Below are 27,789 nucleotides of genomic sequence, written 5' to 3'. Positions count from 1 at the left end.
GGAGAAAATATAAACAACTTTACATCCGTAAAGCTGACAAGCTAGAAGAGATGGATCAATTCCTTAAACTCAGGAACTACTGAAAATCAAGATGAAATAGAAAACCTGAATAATCCTATAACCATAATCCAATTAAATAAATTGAATTGGTAATTTAAAAGCTGAAAAGGAAGTCTCCAGCCACAGATGATTTTACTAGAAAATTCTATGCACTTTTATACACAAAAAAAAAATCCTCATCAAAATATTAGCAAATAAAATCAAGCAGGGTTTAAAAAATTATACACCATGACCAAATGCAATTTATTCCAGGTATGCAAGATTGATTCAGCATTTGAAAATCAGTCAGTAATCCAGCATAATCAATAGACTAAAGCAAAAAACAAAACAGAACAAAAAAGTATGATTGTACCAATTGATGCAGAAGACATCATTTGACAAAATCCAACACCCATAGACGACAGATATTCTCAGCAAACTCAGAGTAAAATTTCCTTATCTGATAAAGGCACTGACAAAAACTTATAGCTAACATCATACTAAATGGTTAAAATAATGAAATCTTTCCCCCTACAATGGGAATAAGGAAAGCATATCACACTAACCACTTTTATTTAACATAATGCTATGAAAAAGAAAAGGTACACATATTGAAGAGAAAGAAATAAAACTGTCCCTATTTGCAGATGACGTGATTATGTATATAGAAAATCCCAAGGAATCTATGAGAAAACAAAACACAAAACAAATAACCAGATCCTGAAGAAGTGAGTTTCAGCAAAGTTACAGAATACAAAATCAAGACAAAAAAAAACTCGATTACATTTCTATTTAAGAAGAACAAACACACAGAAACCAAAATTTAAAACACAGTAACATTTATAATCGCTTCAGAGATAATTAAATACTTAGGGACAAATCCAACAAAACATTAACAGGATCTGTATCCTGAGAATTAAAAATTGCTGATAAAATAAAGAAGGCCTAAATAAATGGAGAAACATTCCATATCCATAGTTTGGAAGACACAAATAGTAAAGGTGCCAGGCCTTCCCAAATTGGTCATAGGTTTAATGTAATTCCAATTACAACAGCCAAGAGTTTCATAGAAATAAACCACCTTATTCTAAAATTTATATCAAAAGGCACTGGGACTGCAATAGTTAAAACAATTTCAAAAAAAGAATGTAAAGCGGGAGAAACCACTCTAAAAGATGTTAAAGCTTATTAAATAGCTAGTGGTCACCATTGCATTGGTGGAAGAACAGACACAAAGATCAGTGGAACAGCTAAGGAACTCAGGAGACCCACACAAATTTGACTAAATGATTTTTTCAAAGATGCAAAAACAACTCACTGGAGGAAGGACAGCCTTTTCAACAAATGGTGATGGAGCAACTGAACTCTCAGGCATTTATCTCAGAGAAATAAAAACTTATGTTCACATAAAAGCTTGCAAAAATGCTCACAGCAGTTTTATTTGTAATAGCCAAAAATGGAAACAACTCAAATATCCTTCATACCCTTCAATAGGTAAATAATTTAACATACTGATATTATCTGTACCATGGAATACTACTCAGCAATAAAAAGGAATGAACCATTGATACATGCAACAGCTTGGATGGATCTCAAGAGTTATGCTGAGCAATAAAAAGCTAATTCTCAAATGTTACATACTACATCATTCCATTTATATATCATTCTTGAAGAAAACTATAGACATGGGTAACAAATCAGAGATTAGGGACTTGGGGAGGAGGGAGGTGGCCAAGACTATAAAAGGGTAACACAAGGGATCCTCTATCTTGATTGTGGTGGCGGTCACATAAATCTACGCACGTGATAAAACTGCAGGTAACTAAACACATGCGCCACACATACATGAGTGCATGTACAACTGTTGAAATATGAAAAAGGTTGATCGACTGTATCCATGTCAATTTGTGATACTGTATAACAGTTATGCAAGATGTCACCATTTGGAAAAATTAGATGAAGGGTATATTAGGAGTCTCTATTATTTCTTGTAACAGCATGTAAATATATAAATGATCTCAAAATAAAAAGTTACAACAAAGGAATGATCCAGTATACATGGAGATCATAACTTTCTGAACTGAAACTTGACAACTTCAGTTTGCAAGCCATCAGTCATTTATCTACACAATACCTATTATTAGGCACTGTGCTAGGTGACAGAGATTTCGAGTGAAAAAAGCAGTCATGGACCTTGTCTTCATGAACTTCAGACTGGGAAATAGAAAAATAGTGCAATGTATGAAAGGGGCATTGCATTTTCAGTCATACACGGGAGAACTGGACTCAAATCTCTAATAAGTAAGGTAAAGTAATTTCTAGAGTACTGTATGCTCATTAAAATTATTATGAACACTACTGAACAGAATAGAAAATTCTTGTAAAGAACACTACATATAAGATCATATATTCATTAATGTGTGATAATTAATGACAACTTGTTTTTATATGAATAAACTTTTATTGAATTTTAGATCATTAGAAAGAATAAAGAAATGCAAGATAAATGCTTTCTAAACAACATCTGATAGTACCTTTTCGGTCATGGTATTTTCACTCTTCTTTAGAAAAAGTATAGACATTCATTTATTTAATTTTTTACAAAGTCAAGAACCATCACATGGAGAAAATAAGTAATGCTAATGTAAATTCAGCATTTCATCAATATTGAAATGGCTACAATGGTTAGGTTCTGAGTGTAGCCCTCCCAGAAAACAGTGTGTGCAGCAGTGGCTGGCTTCCATTTCTCCAAGTAGGTCTGAAAATCAGGAAGCCACTCCCTGTGACGACTGTGCTGCAGGAAAAGAGGGCAAAAGGCATAGTGCAAAGAGGGAGTGCGAGACAACATTGGGAAAGAAATGATGCTCTTATGGAACCACGAGGTCGGCCTCATAAATAATTCAGAGAACGATTCTCGAACAAATCATTTCTGTGTTGCTTAAAGTGTGATTAAGGCAAGATAGTCCCCGATACAAGTATGCCCAGATCCACACAGCGAAAAACAGTGGGGAGTCTGTAAATTATCTGGTGAACTCCAAGGCCAGCCAAGCCAGGTAATTAATCACAGAAGGAGTCTCTTTACAGTGGTATAAAACGCATTTGGGCAAAACTACAACCCTGAGCTGTGACAAATATAGGGCAGACCCTCCCAGGAGCATACCTGAAGGCATCCCTTTTGTCTCAATCTTATCTCTTTTTCAAAAATAATTATTTTGAAAACAACAACAACAGAACAACTCCTGACCTCCCTGTACAAACCTACTAACCTCGACTTGTCAAACAAGGAGAACATTATCTACCTCAATGCAAAAGGCATCAGGTGCTGCCCTCATTAAGAGTAACCTAGTGTGAAAGCAGGGAACCCTGGACAGCTCTGCTCTGAGCCTGCCAGGGATGCTCAAGTCCCTCGGACACAGCCCAGCTCGCTCTCCCTTGTGAGGGGCCTCCCGAAACTCTCAACAAACCTAATCACTGAATGTGCTATAAACAGTAGTCTTTTCTTTCCTAGCCCTATGCCTCTCATGTCTCTTAAAAAAAATAGTTTTCTTTTAAAAAAATATTCTTCCAGGAAATAATGAACAGTAATTGTCATGGACCTGGAACAGACCCTAGAAAAACAGACAGGCAACAATCTGTCAATACAGCAATATTCCAAATATGAAATTCATGGTTCAGGAAGGGATAAATAAATAAATATGAAGGGGCTTCTCAGAGAAGTTGCTTTTGTTTTCCCCCTTTTCTTACTGAATTTTGTGTCAAAAGCTTTTATTCTATGATACAAGAGCCAGCCCTGTTGGGACCAGTATTAACTATTTGTGCCATTAAGCCCTCTAGATAAAGAGGGAATGGTAATGATATCAGGGTTGCTCATTATTTTTTCTAAAGACAACTATATTTTTAAATAATTTCATCATTTAAACTTCAGCTGGCACTTTAGTCTCTTGAAAAATTATTAAGTTAGGCATGAATTAAAGGACAAGCCCATCTGGACTGCAGTTTGGGTTTTAAGGGCTATTCTGCTCTTATAACTTTTTCCTTGGCTTGGCACATCTTTGAGATCCAGTTTTTTGGACAGAATCCTAGGACATCTGTGGTGGGGAAACAAGTCTTCAAGATGGAGAATCCCAGTTCATTCCACAAAACTCACTGGCCAGGTAACGGCATTGCCTTTTCCTTTGTGCTTTTTACTAGTATCCTTACAAGGAAAAGTGTTTCTTTCCCAGAACTTGCTCACCCCACCCTCCCCCTGCTTGGGGCATTCCACTGGTTCTTTTCTGAATACTTTATCCACTCAGGTCCTATACCAGGGACCCGGCCCGACTCTGGGCTGGCACCATGACAGGGACGGCACCAATTCGCTCCAGTGTTGCTTGGCTGATGGTGTACGAGTGTGTGTGTTGAGGCCGAGGTTTCCTGCTGACTGAGCCGTTGCTCCTGGACACAACCTGTGGGGATGACCCTCTGTTGGCTGTCACTACTAGAGTCTTATGTGGAGCTGGGACTAGGTGGTTCCCATTAGCATAGATGGACGGTATATTGGCATTGCCTGAGTGGAGCAAGTCACTGAAGTGGTTGAGTGACTCGGTGTTTCTGTGAACTTTTGGGTTGTTGCTCCAGTATCGACTGTTGTACGTATTGGAAGAGGTCAATGTGTTGTTCTCCGAGGAGGATATCTCGGTGTGAAATGCTTTGGCAGAAGAAGAACATTTAGGTGGAAGATCATCCTCTCTGGAAAAGAACAAAAATAAAGTTGTCATTAGGATTTACTTGAGTTTTACCCTACCCTCCTGCCAGGACTCTTTCTTCTTATGGTAAGACCAGTATGTCTGTGAAGTACAAATTCTCAGGACAAACCATACTATCATGAAAGCAAACACATTAGTCCTGGTGGCCTCAGCTTTGGCATTCATTCCCTTTGAAACAATCCTCAAGAAAAATTTGAGGTTTCTCAATCTCCAAGGGTAGAAAGGTAATGTCAAATATCTCAAAGACTGTATTTTCCAATATAACTGAAAAAAGTGTGTGTGTATGTGTATGTGTGTGTGCGCACACATCTGCGAATGTATAAATTTTTTTTTTTGCTCTACATGGGAAAATAGTCCGTGAAGAAATCCACTGAGCTTGTTGCTGTAAAATGTTAGCAAACCAAGCTATGGGTGTGTGGAGTTTCAAAAAATGGTTAGAGTTGGCCTGATTTTATTGCACTTTGGAGTTTGAGAAATCACTGTAGTATGCTGATAAGTGATTTTCCTCAGTGATCTTACGCTGGGATGAAATCTATCCTTGCATACAATCTAAACCTGTAAGAATTGTAAGAGGCTAAGAGAAGTTACTAATTTAACTTAAGATGTTAACTAATTCATTTAACATTTATTGAATACCAGGCATTCTACTAGATGTTTCATGTAAAGAAAAAAAAATACACAGCTCTATACCCCAGAAGCCTATGACAAAATGGGAGTGACAATCAATGCAAGAACACCTTCAAGTCTGAAACACTGGACAAGGGACTAAAGTAAACGTCTGTGAGGAGGCGATGCCTTGACTAATCTTGAATCAGATCAAAGAATTTACCAGAGAGATGGATGAAAAGGAAAGGAGTATGGTCCAGGAAGAGGGTGGAGGCTTGAGCAATGACGCTGAGGCATGAGAGAATACAGAACAGACTGGAACACCAAGGATCACAGAAGTGGTGAGAGAGGACCAGGGAAGCAGGGGAGGGTCAGGTCCTGAAGGGCTGTGTGTGTCACACTAAGTAAGCTAGCGTCATTAAAGCATTCTCAACTAGGATATGATGTGATGCAATGTGAGACCGAGTTTGTACTCCCATATCCCTACAAAACAGTAGATCCAAGAGTCACTTTTCTTTAAAGATGATTTTCACATTGTTTTCTGAAGTTATTCATATCCTTGACTGAACTGTCTCCTCACACCAAGCCATATTGCTTTGGCCTCGCTGTGTACACACGGACAGGTATAGTCTTGTGGTGTTCCTTCTAGCTTCTATTATAAATGCCAATGTCAAACACATTTTTTTTCATGTTTATTTATCTATTTTGAGAGGCAGAGAGAGAGAGAGAGTGAGAGAGAGTGCACAAGCAGGGGAGGGGCAGGGAGAGAGGGAGAAACAGAGTCCCAAGCAGGCTCCGCACTTTCAGCTTAGAGCCTGACATGGGGCTCAGTCTCATGAACCATGAGATCATGACCTGAGCTGAAATCAAGAATCTGGACTGAGCCACCCAGGTGCCCCTTAAACACATTTTCTAAAGTAACTTTTCTACTGTCACAGCCACCTACCCCTTCCTATCTTGGAGATACAGGAGGTGAGGGAGGTCTAACATGTGCCCTCCTGGTTGGGCACATGTTAGACCCTCTTCCTCTCTCAAGATGCAGTAAGAAACTGAATAGCATCATGAGGAAAACTGATGTAACATACAAGGAAAAAATATTACTTGGCCATGTTAACTGTCTTGGCCATCACGGTCATTGGATTAGCAAAGAAATCTTAGCTGCCAAAAATTGATACACATTACAGACACTGGCCATGAAGGACAAATTATCTGACAAACAAACCTTATTTCATTAGGAATTTCTTCTTCCTCCTCCTCTTTGTTTTTGCTTCTCCAGTAAAAGAATGCCCCTAAAATTAGTGCAATGCAAAAAATGATAATAACTGCACCAGTGCCAATGGCTCCAGCTATTAGTCCAATGCTCCTGGGCTGGGCTGCAAAATATATTTAAGGCAGATTTAAAGAACAAAAAAAGAGAGAAAGAGAGAGAGAGAAATAGCATATACTCATGCAACTTTATAAACATAAAAGTTTACTACAGAACCTTCTTAAAATGAACAAAACTGCCTAAAGTATTACATCCGTATAAACCTCAGTTAACTTTCTGTGTCCTGGGTGGCTAGAACTAACTGACACATGGTCGGCTCACAAACACTTTCTGAATAAATGAACATCACAGGACTCACCACTTTGGCAGAGCAACTCCTAGAAACTCCTAGAGCAGAACAGGCAACCGATGTTCACCTGCTTGATCTGCCCAAAGGAACCCTGGCAGTCAGCAGGCTCACTGTCACCCCAGCCCAACCCCATCACTACATTTTGTAACTGGAATTCAAATAACCCAGAATTCTCATCTAAAGACAACATTTCTGCACCACTTATTTGTGACCTGGCCACCTAACAGTTAAGCAGATGTAAAGGGATTAGGAGAAAATACAAAAAGGTCTTGTCGTGGCCATAAGATCACTGTTAAGTTTTTATAATGTCTACAGCACTATGCAATCACTTGAAGACAAGTGACTGACTTGATTCTCACGACCGACCCGGAGGAGAAAGGCATTCTGTTGTAAAGAAGATGTCACCTTGCTGAGGCAGAAAAGTATACTAATACATTTATAAACTACTTTAATAATAAAACCAGAAGAATTTATATTTAATCTTCAAACCACCTAAAAACAATTAAGAGAAACTCTTCATTTCTGGTTTAACAAAGATCTTGGTGTTCCAGATAGAGGAGACATCAGAATTTTATGTACTTACGTGAAATAACCTGGAGATCCAAAAGGCAGGTGCTGGTTCCAATGGCATTAGAAGCCACGCACTGGTACAAGCCTGAAGACAGAGCACTGATGTTCCGGATGGTGACTGTCCCCTGGACCTGGTCTGTCACAAATATCATAATCAAGTGAGCAGTTAGGGAAAAAAAAAATAAGAAAACCAAAGAAATCAGCAGAAGACTATAAAAATAAACACTGAAGAGCTTTCATAGCCTTTTCTGAAGAGATTTTTTTTTCGTTCATGAAAATACTAAAATCACATCACGTTAAAGACCGGAGATATGGAGGACTGTCCTAAATAAGGGCAATCTTACAACTTAATGTGTAGATTGGTATGAGGTCCTAAATGTGAGCAGTGTTCCCTGAGGAAACAGTAGCTAATGCCATCCTAGAGAACTTCTGGTCAGTAACACCAAATTTTAATTCTGAGGAAATGCAATAACATAAAGAAGGAGTTAAACTCATTGCATTAATGTTCACTTTATACGTGATGGAGAAAATATGCACTCTGTGCTCACGGGTGTAGACTGTGACTTCTAACAACTATTATAAGTGTGTAAGTCCAGCTCCTCCACAAAGCAGACACACAGAGACAAGCCAAAGGTTTAGTGGAAGAAATTCTGGTAAAGGAAATGGAGAGGCAGCTGGAGAAGGTGGGAGAGCCTCACACTGCAATGCAGGTCTGGCCTCTGTGAAGAGGAGAGAGAACGGAGGTCCAAGTGAGGGGCATCTCAGATCGCAGCACAGTGTTTCGGAAGTTTCGATCAGGCTGACAGGGAGGCCCTGAGCTAAAGTAACTGTTAAAGGAGTCCCACACCTTGCAGGAAGAGCCCTGCGTTAGCAGGCCCACTGTGTCCAGTTACTGCCTGGGAGCAGCCCGGGCAAAACGTGGTCTGAGTGCAAAGCTGGTGGGTTCTGGAGGAAGTGCTTGGAGCTGTTAAGTCAATTGTGTCCCCACTCCAGGAGATAAGCAGTGCACACTGATATCACCAAGAAAGTTTTCAGTAGTCCACATTTTAGTAATTCATCAACATTAGCATAGATTATGTATTCCTTGTAAATAAAATGTAAATTACTTACAGTAATAATAAAAACTATAATTAATAGTTGTCATTACTACGTGTCAACCATTTGTTAAACTTTTATATGTACTACCTTAATCTTCACAAGGACCCTATGAGGTATTATTGTTAATCCCATTGAACAGGTAAGGAGACTGAGGCTTTAAGTGAGTAATAAGATTACTCAGCTAGTCACACAGAATTCGAATTAGATGCGAGGCTGTCTTACATCTAAGCTCTACGCTTCACTGCCTCCTTTAAGCAGAACCTAACACATCCAGTAATCTCAACCCCTCAAAATAGCTGCAAATTTAGGAATAAGTAGAAAGCATCCCAATGGCACATTTCTGGCACAAAGTCCGTATATTCCTAGGGCAACACTTGGAGCTACCTCTACCCTGGGCTATTTTTACATGAAACTCAACATTCTCTTGTTTCTGCTGGCAATCCTCATTTCTATCTAGATCAAAGGCAGAAGCAGAGAAGAGGGATCAGCAAAAGCAGACCTAACCACAGCACACATGCATTTATTGGTTAAATCATTTAAGAAAAATATTTACTAAGTGCCTTTCTGGAATTAACTTAAAAAAATAAGCAAAGGAAAGGACTCTTTTTAGGGTTTTTTGTTTTTTAATGGGAACTTTTAAAGAGTCAAATCCACATTATACAGATACCTTACTTATGAAGAATCTGGACATTTGAATTGTATTACACACACCAAGTCAATATATTTGGTGGTTACCTGGTTTGCACTTGTGTATTATTTCCTTTTCTTTAAAACAAATAAACAAACGACTCTGAGGGCTACCAATGTGTAAGAGCCCGTCAGTGAATTCACTCAATACTTGGGCCAGTCAGGGAGGAAACTGCTTTCTCCTCCTGTGTTTTCTACTTGATTTCCCAAGCCTTCATTAAATGCCCCCCTCATATGTGCTCTTCAGCACCGTGTGTTCTCTAGTGCTGGCGCTTAACCTCATTTGTTGTCACATCTTGCCTATTTGTCTCTTTTTTTTTTAATTTAAAAACAAAATTTTTTTAACATTTATTTATTTTCAAGAGACAGAGAGAGACAGTGAGAGGGGGGAGGTGCACAGAGAGAGGGAGACACAGAATCCAAAGTAGGCTCCAGGCTCTGAGCTGTGAGCGCAGAGCCCGACGCAGGGCTCGAACCCACCAACAGTGAGATCGTGACCTGAGATGAAGTCAGCAGCTTAACCGACAGAGCCAGCCAGGTGCCCTGGAGCCTATTTGTCTCATTAAAAGAAGGGGCTGGGTTTGTCTTGTTCATAATTGCATCATCATCCTTAGAAATTACCCAGCATGCAAGAAGGTGTTCAGTAAATAAAGGAGCTACCTTCTCTTCAGTGTCCACTGTGTACCATATGCAGGGTACTAAGAGTTTTACATATGTATTACTGAATTGTCTAAATCCTAGATTTTATACAAAGAACAAAATGATGGTTACCTGAGGGGAGATGGGTGGGGGGATGAGTGAAATAGGTGAAGGGGGGTAAGAATACACTTATCATGTTGAGAGCACTGAGTAATGTATGAAATTGTTGAATCACCATATTGAACACCTGAAACTAATATATAAAACTGTATGTTAACTATACTGGAAATCAAATAAAAAACTAAAAAAAAATCCTAGGTTTTATATTCCCTACTTTTCAAAGACAAAAAGCTCAGAGAAGCTATGCAATGTGCCCAAGATTACACAGTACAGAAGTAGCAGCAATCTATAAAATCAGGTCTACCCATGCCCAAAGCACACAGGCACCATACATATACTTGGTTTTCTAGTAAGACATTTTAAACCACTATGGGGTGCAGCTATAACATATTTCCTGACAACGCAATGTTCCATTGCTGCTAGTATTAAACTAAGCCATCTGCCTAACTCCACCTTCAATACATTACCAGATGTCCCCATGCAAGAAAACCATAATCTCTGGACAACTAGTCCCACAATTCCACACACTGTGGTGCTGTTTTCGTAAGCCCTAAAATTCTAGGAATTTGATCAGTTCACACAAAACCACTAATTTTGTTGACATTTTCATAGAGATAATTTGGGAAACTTTTCACAGCTGCTCTAAGCAGCATTCTGGCATGTAGAAAGAGGTAAACTTTAAAGATTCTTGCTTTACAAGGTTATTTTTAAGAGGTGAAGTCACTGTTCTTCCTTTTATCTCTATAAACACAGACACCAAGAGCAGACTGATAGAAGAAAGTATTCCTAACTGAGGCTGACGTGCCATGCTAGAGCTAACTCAGGATGTAATCAGGGAAGGAGGCACATTGATAAGAGGGGATTAGCCAGAAGTAGGACAGGGCTGTTTGCGCAGTCAAGGCAAAGAGGAGACAGGAGCCCCTCCTCGGCAAGCATCAGGCTACTTCCAGCCACGAGCACAGGGCTCTTTCTCAAGTGAAAAGGACTAATTCCTCAATTCAACCTGTCACTTCGCTTGGCCTGCTCTGGTTCAGAAGTAATTTGTAGAACTGAAGTTAGGAAACAAATGTTCTTATGATCTTTCACAAATAGGTAAAGTTCCACTGTGTGGAACCACAGTTTGGAAAGCACACATGACATCCCAGCCCACTGTCAGTTCGCAGCCCACACCAGATCCCACACAAACTACGCAGCTGGACTAGGGTGCCCAATAGACATGTGTCCGTCTCCACGTCCATCCTTTCTCCTTAGGCTCAGAACCATTTCTGTTACTGCCCGGGAGATGATGCATTGGCTAAGTGCATGTGTTCTAAGCTTAGACAGCCTGGGCTGGGATCTGCCCTACCACCTACTAATTTCATCACGTGTGACATGGAGCTACTAACACACCTCCATCCCAGGGGTTACTGTGAGGACGAAATGAGGTCATGCATGCAACAGGCATGGTATAGTGCCTGGTAATGCTTCCATGGGGGGAATTCTGTCCTGGCACTGCGTGGGAAATACATATTTTTCTGAATCATAAGAAAAATCGGTCAAGAAATTGGGAAAATGTCAGATGTCTCCAAATTCCCAACAGATGTTAAATACTCAGGATTTGAGGTTGAGAGACAGAGATTCCTAATCATGAATTAGTCTATATTTTTATATGATGTATGTACTTTGGAACAATAATGAGTGACCATAATAACAATCATTTCTCATAAACATTTCAGAAGTATCCCATAAAAAAATAATAATAATAAATGCATGACTTCTTATTTGAACCAAAATTATATTTCTCAATAATATGTAAAAATTATCTCAATCTGATACATCTGATAACAAAAAATAGTAAAAAAGGAAGAAATATCACAAAATAAATGAAAAATTGAAATCTACTTACAAATTCAAAGATAATATCACATATACTTCATATTTAAACTGTCATTTTAAAAGAAAATTTTAAAACACTATGAAGGGGTGCCTGGGTGGCTCGGTTGGTTAGGCATCCAACTTTGGCTCAGGTCATGATCTCGCGGTTTGTGAGTTCGAGCCCCACGTCGGGCTCTGTGCTGACAGCTCGGAGCCTGGAGCCTGCTTCCGATTCTCTGTCTCCCTCTCTCTTTGCCCCCCCCCCATGCTCATGCTCCGTCTCTCTCTGTCTCTCAATAATAAACGTTTAAAAAAATTTTTTAAATAAACAAATAAAACACTATGAAGCCTTAAGCGTCCTATCTGATAATCTCAATTTTTGTTTCATGTCAAATTTTCCAGACATAGAAAATTTTATTTTTGTGTTGATGTTGGTTGAATTAAGGTGTAGATGGAAAAGGAACAGAGAAAGAATCTGTCCCAAATAAGAAAATATCCAAAGTACCTTCAAGGCACACATTAGGATACATGCTGCTTTATATTAGCTCATTTTTTAACTTAACGATGAAAATATTTTGTGTCTGCTCTACTTTGCCTTTGTGATTGAAATAGATATTGCTTTTGCCAATTCAGATCTTAAATTCATTTCTGATTTCATGTCCATGTATTTCCACACCAACATTTCTATGTTCTTTTCTTTGCATTTCCACTATTGAAGTATTTACAAAGAACTATAGTTTACAGAAAATATTCAAACACTGGGAAACAATGATGACTATTACTGGGCAATATACAAATAATGCAATATTTGGAAACCCCCAGTATTATAACATTGCATAGAATCACACATCAAAATTACCAAGCTAAGGATTTCTTTTGCTTTTAAAACTTGTTGTTTCCCAGAATACCACTCACACAGCATTTGTATAAAATATACTATGTATATAAACCTACTAATATTTATTTGCAAGAATGATTCACCATTAGCAACAGACTGGGGCATGAACACAGTTATAATGTGGCAACTGCTACAAGCAAGATGAGTTAGATCGTGACTGCTTCTCTCCTACACACTTCTGTCCAAGTTCCCAGAAATGTTGACTCTGAGTGTTCTTGTTTTTAAGTGGATATCAGTGGATTCTTTTGAACCAATGTCTCTGTGTTGACTGTTAAACTTTAATTCTCAAAGGAGAATGGTACTGATAATGTTACCTGTTAACATTATTTCAGTCCCAGGTCTCAGAGGATTATTAACTCACTCAGCACCTTCCTTAAACAAATCTCCTTAAGTATTCCTTCTCTGAGTTAATACAGTTGTTATTCATTCAATGGGCCTAAGACATAAATCTAAGTAAACTCTGACTCTTCTCCCGAGTCCCATGCCTTACTTATTTTTGTCTTCTTTCTTGAACCCCACTCTCCCTCCATTCCTGCTCCATCCCCATCATGAGGGTCTTAGTTCTGGCTCTCTCTGTATTTTTTTAATGGGGGATGATGGGGGGAGAGACAGAGAGAGTAGGAGAAAGAGAATCCCAAGCAGGCTCTGTGCTATCAGCATGGAGCCCCATATGGGGCTCAATCCCAAGAACCATGAGATCATGACCTGAGATGAAATCAAGAGTTGGATGCTTAACTGACTGGAGTCACCCAGACGCCCTCTTCATTTCTTGATGGAGCTATTCTCAAAGTCTCCCACCTACAACTAGGCTATCAAATTCACACCCTGACTGCTGAAGTTGTTTCTAAAATGCAGATCTGGGGTGCCTGGGTGTTAGTCGTGGGTGCCTGGGTGGCTCAGTCAGTTGGGCGTCCAACTCTTGATTTTGGCACACATTGTCTCACCCTGCATCAGGTTTGGTGCTGAGCATGGAACCTGCTTGGGATTCTTTCTCTCTCCCTCTCTCGGCCCTTCCCCCACTTGTGGGTGTGCGCACCCCTTCTCTCTCTAAATAAAATCAACACTTTTTTAAATTTATATTTATTTATTTTTGAGAGACAGAATGAGACAGAGCATGAGTGGAGGAGGGGCAGAGAGAGGAGATACAGAATCCGAAGCAGGCACCAAGCTCTGAGCAACCATTCAGCACAGAGCCCGATGCGGGTCTTGAACCCACAAACCGTGAGATCATGACCTGAGCCGAAATCAGATGCTTAACTGACTGAGCCACCCAGGTGCTCCAATAAAATAAACATTTTAAAAAATAAAATAAAATGCAGATCTGGATATCCTCTCTTGCTTTATAAATGCCTGGGAGTACCCACAGTCTCAAAAACAACATCCAAACTCCTTGAATGTTATACAATACCCTGCACAATCTGGAGCTGAACTTTCCAACCTCCTCTCTCACCAAACCCTCATGAATCTTTATGTCAGCTTCACAGCTTTTCTCATTTAAGAGCATCAAAATTTTACGCTTGCAAGATTTTACATGCATGGCTCCCTCTATTAATATTTTCCCCTTTTACCTGGTAAAACTTCTACTGAGCCTTTAAGATCCTTTTCTTTTTGGAAAACTCTTTCCCTATAAAGTTCTTCCTAGACTCTTCAGGGAGAATAAGTGTGAACAGGAAACTTTTTTATAGCATTCAACATGCACTACTACAATTACCTCTCTAGATCTGTCTTCCCCTTAGACAGTGAACCCTAGAATAAAGACACATCTCTATGTTTTTATTTCTCTACTTTCCCAAGTATCCCCTGAAGTAGCTGCACAAATAAGGGTTGTGACAGTGTGTGCGCGCACGCACACACACACACACACACACACACACACATATTTTAAAAACGGGTGAACAACTGTATAAACAAATGAATACAGTTGTGACAATTGCTGGTATTTAATTTTTAAAGAAGAGGATGTACTGAACATTTCACAGAACTTGCTTCTTTATGTCAGAGGGCAAAAAGAAAGAGGAAAGCTTTGCCTTAAGTCAGAATAACAGCATGAAAAAGAAGAAATAAGCACCTATTTATTCAGCAACTGAAGTGGTTAGAAACTTTTCTACTCCCCATGAAATAATTATGGAAACACTCACTGGGAAGGGAATTGGCAGTGGCAATTCAAGGAGAATCAAGATTCCTGAGGCTTCAAACGTGGCAAAAGAATGGGAGTGCTTTCTATTTGGACTTTGGGCAAACCTGGCATCCTCTGGGTGCCTGGTAACATGACAGTGTTGGACTACAGTGATGTTTAAGACACTCTCCTGCTCCATCTATGACCTCCATACTAAGTTCTGCAGAGTTCTCAAGCAAGCAGCACACAGAAGACTTAATCACCTCTTTTCACTGTATTAAATTATGAATGGATGAGGACAACAGAGGATTCCTTAGGAACAATAAAGGAAAAATGCATGATTTATTAAAAAAAACTGAAAAAAACCTCACAACACTGAAATAATCAGTAGAAGTTATGGAGAAAGGGTATAAGAAAAAGCTTGGTCAATAAAAATCATAAAATATTAGAAATTATTCTAACCATATCCATTATCACAATTAATGTAAATGAATTCAATCAATCAAAGAAGAAAGCTCTCAGATTGCGGATTGAAAACTGAATTAAATCTAGACATATGCTACTTACAAATAATACACCTAAAACATAAAACATGGAAACCTGAAAGTAAACGAACCATAAAATAGAAACATACCAGCAAGAATTAATCAAAGAAAGCTGTAGGGATTTCAATAATAACCAAAGTAAGGCAAAAATGCATATTGGGGCACCTGGATGGCCCAGTCAATTAAGCATCCGACTCCTGATTTCAGCTCAGGTCATGATCTCACAGTCTGTAAATTCAAACCCTGTATCGGGCTCAGTGCTGATGTTACAGAGCCTGCTTCATACTCTCTCTCTCTCTCTCTCCCTCTCTCTCTGCTCACACACTCTCTCAAAATAAATAAATAAACTTAAAAAAATTAAATTCATATTATAAATAGAAACTCAGTGAGATAGAAAACCCTCTGTAAGTACCTAATTGATACAGGCTGAGGATAGGTTAAAAAAAAATTGGCATAATTGCAAGAACAAATTGAGAAATCCACAACCCTACTCTGTGATTTTTAAACACATCTCTCTCATAAAATAACTGAAACAGATAAGATGTTGGTAAAGATATATAACATTTGAATCAAGTTTCATATTATATATACAGCCATAACTTGTTTTGTTGTATTTCACAGATACTGCCTTTATGAATTGGTGGTCTGTGGAAACCTTGGGTTGAACAAGCCTATCAGAACCATTCTTCAAGAGCATCTGCTCACTTTGTGTCTCTGTGTCACATTCTGGTAATTCTCACGATATTTCAAACCTTTTCATTATTATTTCATTGGTCATGGTTACCTTTGATGTTATTGTAATTGTTTAGTGGTGCCACGAAGTGCACCCAGATAAGACAGCAAACTTACTGGATAAATGTATGTGTGTGTCGACTGCTCCAATGACTGGCAATTATCCCCTCTCACTCCCTCACCCCAGGTCTCCCTATTCCCTGAGACACAACAATACTGAAATCAGGTTAACTAGTAGCCCTTCCAGTGTTGGCCTCTAAGTGTTCAAGTGAAAGGAAGAGTCACATGTCTCTCCCTGAATCAAAAGCTAGAAATGATTACGTTAGGTAAGGGAGGCATGTTGAAAGCCTAGACAGGTCAAAAGTTAGGCCTCTTGCACCAAACAGTTAGGCAAGCTGTGAGTGAAAGGGAAAACTCCTAAGGGAAGTTAAAAGTGCTACTCCAGTGAACACATGAATCATAAGAAAGCAAAACAGGGTTACTGCTGATACAGAGAATGTCTGAGTGGTCTGGACAGAAGATCAAACCAGCCACAACATTCCCTTAAGCAAAGCCTGATCCAGAGCAAGGCCCTAACTCTCTTCAGTTCTGTGAAGGCTGAGGAAGTGAGGAAGCCGCCGAAGAAAAGTTGGAAGCTGGCAGAGGTTGGCTCATAAGGTTTAAGGAAAGAAGCCGTCTCCATAACATAAAAGTGCAAGATGACGCAGCAATGCTGATGTAGAAGCTACAGCAAGTTATCCGGAAGATCGAGCTAAGATAATTAATAAATGTGGCTATACTAAACAACAGATTTTCAGTGTAGTCAAAATGGCCTTCCAATGGAAGAAGATGCTATCTAAGACTTTCATAACTAGAGAGAACTCAATGCCTGGCTTCAAAGCTTCAAAGAACAGGTTGACCCTCTTATTAGGGGCAAAGCGGCTGATGGTTTTAAGCTGAAGCCAATGCTCATTTACCATTCTGAGAATCCTAGGGCCCTTAGGAATTATGCTATATCTATCCTGCCTGTGCTCTGTAAATGAAACAACAACGCCTGGATGACAGCACATCTGTTTACAACACGGTTTACTGAATATTTTAAGCCCACTGCTGAGACCTACTGCTCAGAAAAAAAGATTCAAGATATCACTGCTCACTGACAACGTGCCTGGTCACCCAAGAGCTCTGATGAACAGCATGGTTAATGTTGTTTTCGTGTCTGCTAACACAATACCCATTCTGCTGCCCATGGATCAAGTAATCATTTTGACTTTCAAGTCTTATTATTTAAGAAATACATTTCATAAGGCTACTGCTGCCCTTGGTAAACCTTCATCAGTCAGCAGCCATCAACATCGAGCCAATATCTTCTACCAGCAAAAAGACTGTAACTCACTGAGAGCTCAGATGATGGTTAGCCTGTTTTAGAAATAACATACTTTTATCTTATTTATTTTTAAAATATAATTTATTCTCAAATTAGCTAACACACAGTGGATACAGTGTGCTCTTGGCTTCGGGAGATAAAGTACTTTTAAATTAAGGCATGTAAGGGGCACCTGGGTGGCTCAGTCGGTTGAGCGTCTGACTTCACCTCAGGTCATGATCTCACAGTCCGTGAGCTCGAGCCCCAGGTCGGGCTCTGTGTTGACAGCTCAGAGCCTGGACCTGTGCTTCAGATTCTGTGTCTCCCTCTCTCTGCCTCTCCCCCTATTCACACTCTCTCTCAAAAGTAAATAAACACTGAAAAAAATTTTTAAGAAAATTAAGGCACGTAATTTTGTTTTTTTAAGACATAATGCTATTGCACACTTGACAGACTGCAGTGTAAACATAAATTTTACATGCACTAGGAAACCAAAAAATTCACTTGACTTGCTTTACTGTGCTAATCACTTTATTGTGGTGGTCTGCAACTACAACCACAATATGTGTGAGGTGTGCCTGTGTCTCCACCCCAGCACCTGTAACTGGGCACCATAACTCTTAACCATTCTCTGCCTTGTTTGCTCTACTCCAAACATGCTGGCCTCTTTGCTGTTGATCCCAAACACCAGGCACATCCCAGCCTCAGGGCCTTCAGATGGCTGTTCCCTCTGCCTGGAATGCTCTCCAGCACCCATATTCACATAGCTCGTTCCTTCACCACTTTTACATTCTTAGAATATCATCCTCTCAGTGAGCTTACACTAAGCACTCTATTCAACACTGTAGCTCCTTATGCCCCAACAAATCCATTTTACCCTCATTTATGTTTTCCCCATGGAAGATATCACCTGGTAATAAACTGCAATTTACTGATTTGTTATATTCAATCTCCACCCACTAGAAAGTAAATTCTATCAAGGGAAGAAGCATTTCTGTTCTGTTCTCTGCTATTATCTCCAGCACCTAGAACAGTGTCTAGAACCTAGTAGGTACCCAACATATATTTGTTGAATGAAGAAATGAAGAACAGAAATTATCATCAATATACAGAAAAACAGATAAAAGCAAAAGCTTAGTTTAACAAGATTGATCCAAAAATAAAAGATGAGGGGCGCCTGGGTGGCGCAGTCGGTTAAGCGTCCGACTTCAGCCAGGTCACGATCTCGCGGTCCGTGAGTTCGAGCCCCGCGTCGGGCTCTGGGCTGATGGCTCGGAGCCTGGAGCCTGTTTCCGATTCTGTGTTTCCCTCTCTCTCTGCCCCTCCCCCGTTCATGCTCTGTCTCTCTCTGTCCCAAAAATAAATAAAAACGTTGAAAAAAAAAATTTAAAAAAATAAATAAATAAAAGATGAAAAGCATTAACAATTAATAATGACAGGGGAAATATAATAGTTTTTAAATACACAAGAGAATAATAAAACTAATGGTATTATAAACACTAGTATTTATTAAGTGCATATTCATGCCAGATGCTGTTCTAAAAGTTTTACATGTTTCATTTAATTTTTATTCCACGCCTGTGAGGCAATTACTATTATTCTGCCCATTTTACATGTAAGAAAACTAAGGCACAAGGTCACATAACCAGCCATCCCTGCAGCCAGGATTCCAACCCACATCCTCTGACTCCAGAACCTGTATTCTATTTTCATATAGAGATACTATGACTAATTTAGTATGTATAATCTCAGACCAAAAAAAAGATGTTTCCTAGAAAAATAGAGAAGATACAGAAAATCTAAAACTTACACCATTAGAAAAACTGAATCAGGAGTCAAAAATCTACCAACAAGACAGCAGGGCAAAGCTTTTATAGGCAAATTCTACAAAATCATCAAATAATCTCCAATTTATTCATACTATTTCAGAGAATTGAAAAAGAGGGAAAACTGCCTAACTCATTTTATGAGACCCTTATATAATCTGATACTAAAATTGAACGAGGGCAATGGAAAACAGAAAAAAAAAATCGTAGACAATTCTCACTTATGATCACAAATGCAAAAATTCTATTAACATGTTAGCATACCAAACGGAGCAATTTATTTAAAATAATCACAATCAGGGGCGCCTGGGTGGCTCAGTCAGTTAAGCATCCAACTTCAGCTCAGGTCATGATCTCATGATTCATAGGTTTGAGCCCCACATCATGCATCAGGCTCTGTGCTGACAACTCAGAGCCTGGAGCCTGTTTCAGATTCTGTGTCTGTCTGTCTGTCTGTCTGTCTGTCTCTCTCTCTCTCTCCACCCCCCTCCTCTGCTCACTCTCTGTCTCTCTCTTTCAAAAATAAATGTTAAAAAAGTTTTTTTTTTAAAAAAATCACAATCATATAGACTTTATTCCAGAAATGCAAGGATATTTAACATTAGGAAATATATTAATGTAACTGACTCACTGACATTTGGGGCCAGATAATTCTTTACTGCAGGGGCTATTCCTGTGCATTATAGGATGTTTACCAGCATCCCTAGCCTCTACCCATGAGCTGCCAGTAGCACCATCCTATCAGCTGTGACAACCAAAAAAATGTCAACTGAAAATGTCCCAGTTGAGAACCACCAATGCAGGGGCTGGTGAACTGGGACCAGACCCAGACACTTAATGGAACATGGGCCATTTGTACAGACCTCAGAAGCACAGACCAAACTAAGTACTTCATATTTCCTAAATACATTTCATTTCATTCAACGGGTTATATATTTATTTTAATGTTCAAACTGTCCAAGATGTGACCAGAAGGAGCTCCTTCAAACTAGCCCCTACACACAAGGACAATTCTAATCCCCAAATATTATGACCCTGTCACTAACTGACTTCTGGAGTACCCTCCCTTGGTGTCAAATATTCTTTTCACAGAGAATACATCTTGAGTTTATATTAAGCAACTGCAAACATATTAATAAAGTGTTTTTAAAATCTAAGTTCTTTGGTGGCTGGGTACCTCAGTCGATTAAGCATCCAACTTCGCCACAGATCACGATCTCACAGTTCATGAGTTCGAGTCCCACATCAGACTGTCAGTGCAGAGCCCACTTCGGATCCTCTGTCTCCTTTTCTCTCTGCCCCTCCCCTGCTCATACTCTCTCTCAAAAATAAATAAATGTAAAAAGTATCTTTAAAAAATCTAAGTTATTTGGGGATTATATGCTATTTTGAGATCTATTTTATTAATATCAGTACCAAGAGGCAAATCTAAAAAAAATTTTTTTAATGTTTATTTTTGAGAGAGAGAGAGAATGCGAGTGGGTTGGGGCAGAGAGAGAGGGAGGCACAGAATCCGAAGCAGGCTCCAGGCTCTGAGCTGTCAGCACAGAGCCTGACGCGGGGCTTGAACTCATGGACTGTGAGATCATGACCTGAGCCGAAGTCAGATGCTCAACCGACTGAGCCACCCAGGCGCCCCCCAAGAGGCAAATTTAAATAAAAAATCTGACTCACTTAGTGAGCATTATTGTGATAAATGAAGTTATTCAAACTAATTCTGATAATGAATCCTGAGTTTGGATTACAAAAGATAAACATTTTCATCAATAACATTCAAGATCACTTTCATATAGTACTAAAAAATATTTAAATTACACAGAAGACACCAAAAAAATTGACTAATACACACTTATTCAAAGACAAAGAGGTGTGGAAGGTTCTTTCTATAGGTATTTCTCAACTTACATACAAGTAACCACTTTTAGCATTTATTTGTAATTCCAAACTCAACCCAGTATTTCACCAAAATGTTTTAAATATAAATCATAGAACTCTCACGCTGATACAAAGAATCTTGGAAACGACATTGTTTAATCCCCATTAAAAAAAAAAAAAAAAAAAAAGGCAACACCAGCCCAGAGAGGTAAACTGTCACTGAAATAGTTACTAGGAAATCTGGAATTTAAATATGGTTTTCAGGATTTCAACACAAGAGCTAGATTAAACATGTCTCTTACATGTAAATAGAGAGATTAACACTTTAGTCCACCAGAAAAGCTATTCAGCCCACAGTGTGGCTGAAACATTTAGCAATTCAGCAATCCGCAGGGAACAATGGTATTGCAGTAATCATTATCAGAGTAACCCAAAAGTTATTACGTGCTGTCACTGAGAAGTTTTTTTACATAATAGATTTTGGCTAGGTAAGTTAAAAGATGATAGGAAGGTCCATGAATAGTTCTGTCAGGATTCTCACAGGCTCTGACAGAGCTGGTAGGCCTGGTGCTTTACCATGCCTAACTTTACCATACAAGTTAAGACTTTCCATCTCCATGACAGCCATATACTATCAATGGGGGCATATTTCAGGCACAATTCAGGTTGTCTGGAGCCTCTTCATTAACTGCCAACTCTTTTAACATAAGATTTGTATACTTGCCCTGAGAATGCTACAAGAGTATACAGGCTACAAGCCCTGAGTATACAAGAAAAATACTGTTACAGATGATGCAACATTCAAGGCTGCTAACTTTTATTTTCTTGAAATAGAAGATTTTAGATAAAACTCTGTAATCTTCCCTCATTTTATAAGTTCTCCTCAAATTTTCAAGAGTGTTTCCTTTGTTATCAAATTTAAATAGCTGGATTTACGTGTAGAAAATCATCGATGAGACTCATGCTTCCTCCATCTTTACCCGTCTGGTGTGATCAACTCCTGGTTCTCCCATGATCTGAGGCCTTTTCCTGTTCTCTTTCCCATCTTCTCCCTCTACTTAGACTTGAGGCTGAAAACAGGATGATTGACCCTCTCATGATCGTGCTGATGTTTCTCATACTAAAATAGTCAGTTGTGCCTCAAGAAGGAAGTGGATTCTCAGTTATAAACTTCAAGGATCATCTTGCAGTTAACACTATAAAGAAGCTACCAAGTAGAGATTTTAAATCCTCATTGTAATGGAACAGAATTTCCATAGATAGTAACCACTGGATGAGATACATAACGGCAGCATATGAGAAAGGATATGTTTTCTTCTCTTTAAAGTTGAAAACGCAAAATGATCCAGATAGCTTTTCAGCAGTTACAGATACAGCGTGTTATTTTTCAAACTCTATTAAAGTTAATTATTTCATTGAGTCTTAGAATTGGAATTTTGCATGGTAACTAATGAAATGGGTAAAGCAACACCGTACATACCCTGAGTGGCTGTTGGAGGTAGTTTGAGGGTATTGTCTAACTTCTCCCAAAGGTAAGTTGGCCGAGGGATGCCTTCCTCTGAGCTACAGAGCAGGATGACATCGCTGCCGATATCCTGGGATCCTTGGATTTGGCAGTGTGGGGCAGAAGGGGGAACTACAACAGGAAGAGTAAGGAATAGAGTACGTATTTACTATGAGCCACCTGATGATGGAGGAGACATCAACATTCAGTGCACTGGAACCTCAGATAACAATGTTTATAGAACACATAACCAGAAGACTACCTCGTGAGTGATGCCAGTGACTAGTCAGGGCCCACAACTTCAGCTGGCAGGGGGCAAACATGGAAGAGGGGCTGCATCCTTTCATTATACTTTGAAGGAATCTTATGCTCTTCGTTTTGCATTCCTTCCTCTGAAGAAGAATGCTGAAGGTCCTTCCTGCCCACACACTGCCTTTAGAAACATGACTGAGCATACCCATGTTCACAGCAGCATTACTCATTACAGCTGAAGGACGGAAACAGCCAAGTATCCATGGATGGATGAATGGATAAACAAAATGTGGTACATACATACTAGGAAATATTATTCGGCCTTGAAAGGGAAGGGAATTCTGAAACGTGCTATAGCATGGATGAGCCTTGAGAACATTATGCTAAGTGAAATAAGCCAGTCATAAAAAGACAAACAATAAATAATTCTACTTATATGAGGCACCTCGAGTAGTCAAATTCATACAAACAGAAAATAGGAAAGTGGTTACCAATGGCCGGGAGGAGAAGGAAATGTTGTTTAATGAGCACAGAGTTTTAGTTTCATAAGATAAAAAGGGTTCTGGAGAGTGGCTGCACAGCAGTGTGAATGTACTTATCCCTACAGGTCTATACACTTACACACTGGCTCAGATGGTAAGTTTTATGTCATGTGTATTTTACCACAATTAAATTTTTTCATTACTGAAAGAAGCCACTTTTAGAAAAGATATTTCAAGGAAGAGCAACCACTGACCCTGCCAGCAACTCTCTGGGTAAGACGACCCTGACAAGATTCTTTGTTACTTTACAAACAAAAACCTGACAGACCTACTTTATGCTAAATTCTGCTTTATGGTGGGGGAAGTTAGAGTCAAGTTCAAGTGTGTCTACTACTTGATCATAATGCAGTGGACATTTTATAATCATTAAGACAAATAAGCACATAAAAGACACAAAATTTAAAAATTATGAAAGAAGAACACTAATGGAAGAAGGCGGTGCTTTGTAGCAAGAATGCAAGCAAATAAAAATATCAGCTAACCCCAAGGCTTGGAGTCTCATGTTGGGGGATGGAGGAAGTAAAGTCTGAATCCAGTGATGGTATACTTGTAATGCTAACGACTTTTCGAGAAATACATTCAACCTTTCAAAAAGGAATGAACAAATGCATAAAAGGTAAGTGCAGTAGACAGAGAAACCAGGAAAGGAAGGGGTGGGGGAGAGAGAACCATAAAAGGGTATTAGGTAGGAAAAGTAAAAAATCTCAGAGAATCCTACTTGCTGTGATGGGGTAAACCAGTCCCCTCAATTACTGCCTTCGACACTGCCACCATGATGCTATAAAGGAAGCCCAAGATAATTCTTTGAAGGTAGCATCAACTATAAAAAAAATTAAAGGATTTTTTTCTTCTTTTAAAAATTGAAAAAATTAACTTAGATAATGTGGGAAGACAGTCACCTAATTTGCAGGTATAAACATCAGAAAAACACTGAAACTCCATTAGTGCTCTATATTCGGTACTTGAGTATTTTTAAATCTCTGTATTTAGTAAAAACCTCTGCATAATTAAAAATTACACAATTCTGAATATACTACAGGGTTTCTAAGATAGAAATCTCCAATCTGGTCCTTAGTCTTCTTACTTTGTTTGAAGACTAGGAAAACAAGGCACCATGGCTATCGCATAGTCTCACCCAAAGAAGGAAAATGGTATCCTCAAGTACCTCAACAACGGAAGGGAAAAGAAAGGGCAAGAATTTGCCAAGGAATAAGGGAGGAGATTCTGAGCCAAAAACAGGATGAAGGACAATCAAGAGTATCAGCCTTCTCTAACTACCTCCTAGGTCTCCCCCAATGAACTGAGCTTAACTGCATTTAGGAGGCAGTGTTTTATTTTAGAGGCAGCAGAAGTGAGAAACAAAACGTGTTTAGAATGGACTTAATTTAGTATGACGTATTCTAAATATACTGTATAATAGAAAAAGTGCCTGCGTGAGACAAGACATTGTCTATGCCACCTTTAAAAAGGCCCTAAAACTATACAGTCTCTTAATACAGTATTGAGACCAAATTGATCATATGATTTATCATTCAAAAAGGATGCTTTTGAGGACAAAAGGATGTTTTACTGAAATTATGCCAGGACATGAGGGGTAAGCCGAGAACTGCGGTGAGTCTCCTCAGTCTATGTGGACATGAAGCAGTCATTTTTTCTCACGTGTGCTGAAACTTCTGCTTTGTACAGAAAATAAGTGATTCTTGACTTAACTTGCTCTCAATGATAAGTCCTATCCTGTAAACACTGAAGAAAAGTGAGAGGCCACTTGTGATTGTGTTTTTTACCACCTTTCTCCACTTTCAGGACAAATCATTTAAGAAGCTTTAAGGAGCCACCAGAAGTGGCGAAAGGGATGGGAAGACTATGTGTAAAAAGCACAGAGACGCAGAGTCCAGGCAGGGCAGATAGGAGAGGAATCAAGAAAAGGATGCTAGCAGACTGAAAGTGTAGAAGGATGGTCAAAAGTAAGTACGCTTGAGTACAGTCACAGCATAAGGAAAGCCAAGATGCCTGCAACATCCTGCCACTCACCTAAAACTGTGAGACCGGTGACCCCAATGTTTCTGCCCCCTCTATCTGGAAGGTTGTTGACCAAACACTGGTAGGTGCCTGTATCTGACAGCTGAGTGTTATTAATGAAGATAGAGACGTTGGTGGCCGGCATAGTGCCTGTAAATCCTACCCTACCATGGAACCGGGGGGCACCATCGAACATCTGTCCACCCTGGTACAGAATGACCTGGAAAAGAAAGTAAAATAAATAAACTGGCCACTACATTCCTTTCTAGACACATAACACATAGCAGTAACTATCTGGTAGATCGTAGACTGCATCAAACATTGAAAAACTTTATCTTAAACTTGTCCCCAACCCTTTACTACAGCATCAGTGCACAGGCGTATATGGGGATTCTAAATTCTCAGATACCAAATTAAAATAACACTGTTTCCTTGTCTAACTCATCAGAATATAGAAAATGTCTTTAGTGCAATCTTACTATCAGCCCATAAATATTTTTATTCAAATAATTCCAAAATAAAAAGGTTAAAAAATTAGCACTGCCATTCTCATGCTTACCAGGTCACAAGATGACAGATCATGGCTACAACCTGAACATAACTAGTCAGGAGAGAGAAGAAGCATTGCAGATCCCTGATTGCTATTCTTATGTCCGTTTCTATTATCAAAATTAACTATTCAGGGGAGAGGACTCAGAACACTGCTGCCAAAAGCCTTGTGGGCTGAGAATGAGAAACTTGCTTCTATTTCAGTTCTATCTGTAAATATTTGGGCAACTACACTCAAGTCTTTCTTTGCCTCCTAAAATGATAAGGTTGAACAAAATGATCTCAGAGGCTCAGTCTAATTAATTATAAAAATTCCATGGTCTAAAGAAATGAAAGAAGCTTCTAAATATACATATTTGAATTCATATCATAAAATTTAGCTTATCGAGTATTTTTAGGTAGTAATAACCTCACTGAAGCAGAAAAGCTTCGTAACAGTAATAAATTATCTTTGGGAATAAATGCGTAACTGTGGTTACAATTCATTAATTTTCTGAGCATTATTTTCTACAACAGTTAATACCAATTATGGGTCTTTTACCTGTAATTGACAGTTTACTAGGTAGTAGCTTCTATTTTTGTGTACCTTAATTTATTTGAGACTCTTTGAGGCTGGCTCGTATGCCTGGCTGTGTTTATTTTAAAAACACTTGTGAAATTAGACAAATAAACCAAGTACTACTATCTAATGTTACTTCCTTAATATTATCACTGTCTCTAAAACATACTCTCATCCATCTGTGTTACTGACAGTCCCTTCCTGTCAAAGCATATGTTACTTTTTCTATCTTGCTTTTTCCTATCAGCAACACCTTTTGGTAAAATTCCAGGTTCCTACGTAAAATTTTCAGAAGGATTCCCCTGACATATGTTAAAACAAGAAAGTCTCTTAAAAAGAGGATAATCTCTTCTGATGGTTGACTAATAACACAGGAGTAGGATTTAAAACAGCATAGGCACACGGAACGTGCCATCTTATCCTACCTAGAAATCAAATATATACTCAGGATGCTTTCCTACCCACCTCTTCTGAAAAAATTAATATTTGAGAGGCAGCATGAAGTGGAAAAGAACTACCTGCTCAGGTTGATTAGCATTGGAGAGAGGAATGACCATCCAAATGACATTGAGGTTAATGAGGGCAGCGCTGGTAGTAAAAGTACAGGGCAGGACTGCCGTCTGGCCCCGGGCCACTTGGATACTCCCAGGGCTCTCAGAGACTTCCAGGGAAGCTGCAACACCTGCAAAGCAGAGAACAGGGAGGTTATGTGCTCACCCTTTCCTGACAGACCAAACCTCTTCAGAAAACGCTTGTGTGTTTTACATTATCAGTAATGTAAACAGACTGACATAATAATCTTACTAAACAACTTCTAACCAGTCATTGACTTGAAATAATAAAAACAGTCACCTTTATCTCTTAGAAACCACAAATGAAAAACATTAGCAGGTACTTACTTTATTTTGTAAGACAATATCCGATATTTGTCCAGATTCAAATACATGGGAGAAGTTAACTGATAGGGTTTGAACAAAACTTGCAATGGACAGGGAGCCTGGGTGGCTCAGTTGGTTAAGCGGCCGACTTTGGCTCAGGTCATGATCTCAAGGT

At 39.1% G+C, this 27,789-nt stretch overlaps 1 protein-coding gene across 4 annotated transcripts; it reads right to left on the bottom strand.

The window, feature by feature from the left end:
* Positions 1-4,337: 4,337 nt before the first annotated feature.
* IGSF11 (immunoglobulin superfamily member 11) lies at positions 4,338-27,431 on the bottom strand. 4 transcript variants are annotated; one of them, XM_047100125.1, is made up of 6 exons: positions 27,255-27,431; positions 25,641-25,848; positions 22,792-22,947; positions 7,590-7,712; positions 6,613-6,763; positions 4,338-4,767 (listed from the first exon to the last, which is right to left on the bottom strand). In XM_047100125.1, exons 1-6 carry the CDS (start codon positions 27,291-27,293, stop codon positions 4,338-4,340), a joined length of 1,107 nt encoding a protein of 368 aa, XP_046956081.1. In that variant the 5' UTR covers positions 27,294-27,431. The 4 variants fall into 4 exon arrangements, with proteins under 4 accessions (XP_046956081.1, XP_046956084.1, XP_046956083.1 ...); XM_047100128.1 differs by having other exon boundaries at positions 6,613-6,679; positions 27,255-27,413; XM_047100127.1 differs by having other exon boundaries at positions 7,662-7,712; positions 27,255-27,413.
* Between the last annotated feature and the right edge of the window lie 358 nt (positions 27,432-27,789).

Source organism: Lynx rufus, unplaced genomic scaffold, assembly GCF_022079265.1.
Source record: "Lynx rufus isolate CCGP_SWC_20201006 ecotype Redwood Valley unplaced genomic scaffold, mLynRuf1.p SCAF_5, whole genome shotgun sequence".
In the NCBI taxonomy this organism is placed as follows: domain Eukaryota; kingdom Metazoa; phylum Chordata; class Mammalia; order Carnivora; family Felidae; genus Lynx; species Lynx rufus.
The sequence above is the reverse complement of the archived record's forward strand: the minus strand, read 5'-3'. Positions and strand labels throughout refer to the sequence as shown.

Excerpts from the sequence above, each read along its gene's own strand:
- IGSF11 (XM_047100125.1), bottom strand. The coding sequence starts at position 27,293 with ATGGTCATTCCTCTCTCCAATGCTAATCAACCTGAGCAG. Across the intron at positions 22,948-25,640 it reads CACCGGTCTCACAGTTTTAG|TTCCCCCTTCTGCCCCACAC; the intron begins GTGAGTGGCAGG and ends TTCCTGTTGTAG. Across the intron at positions 6,764-7,589 it reads GGATCTCCAGGTTATTTCAC|CCCAGCCCAGGAGCATTGGA; the intron begins GTAAGTACATAA and ends TATATTTTGCAG.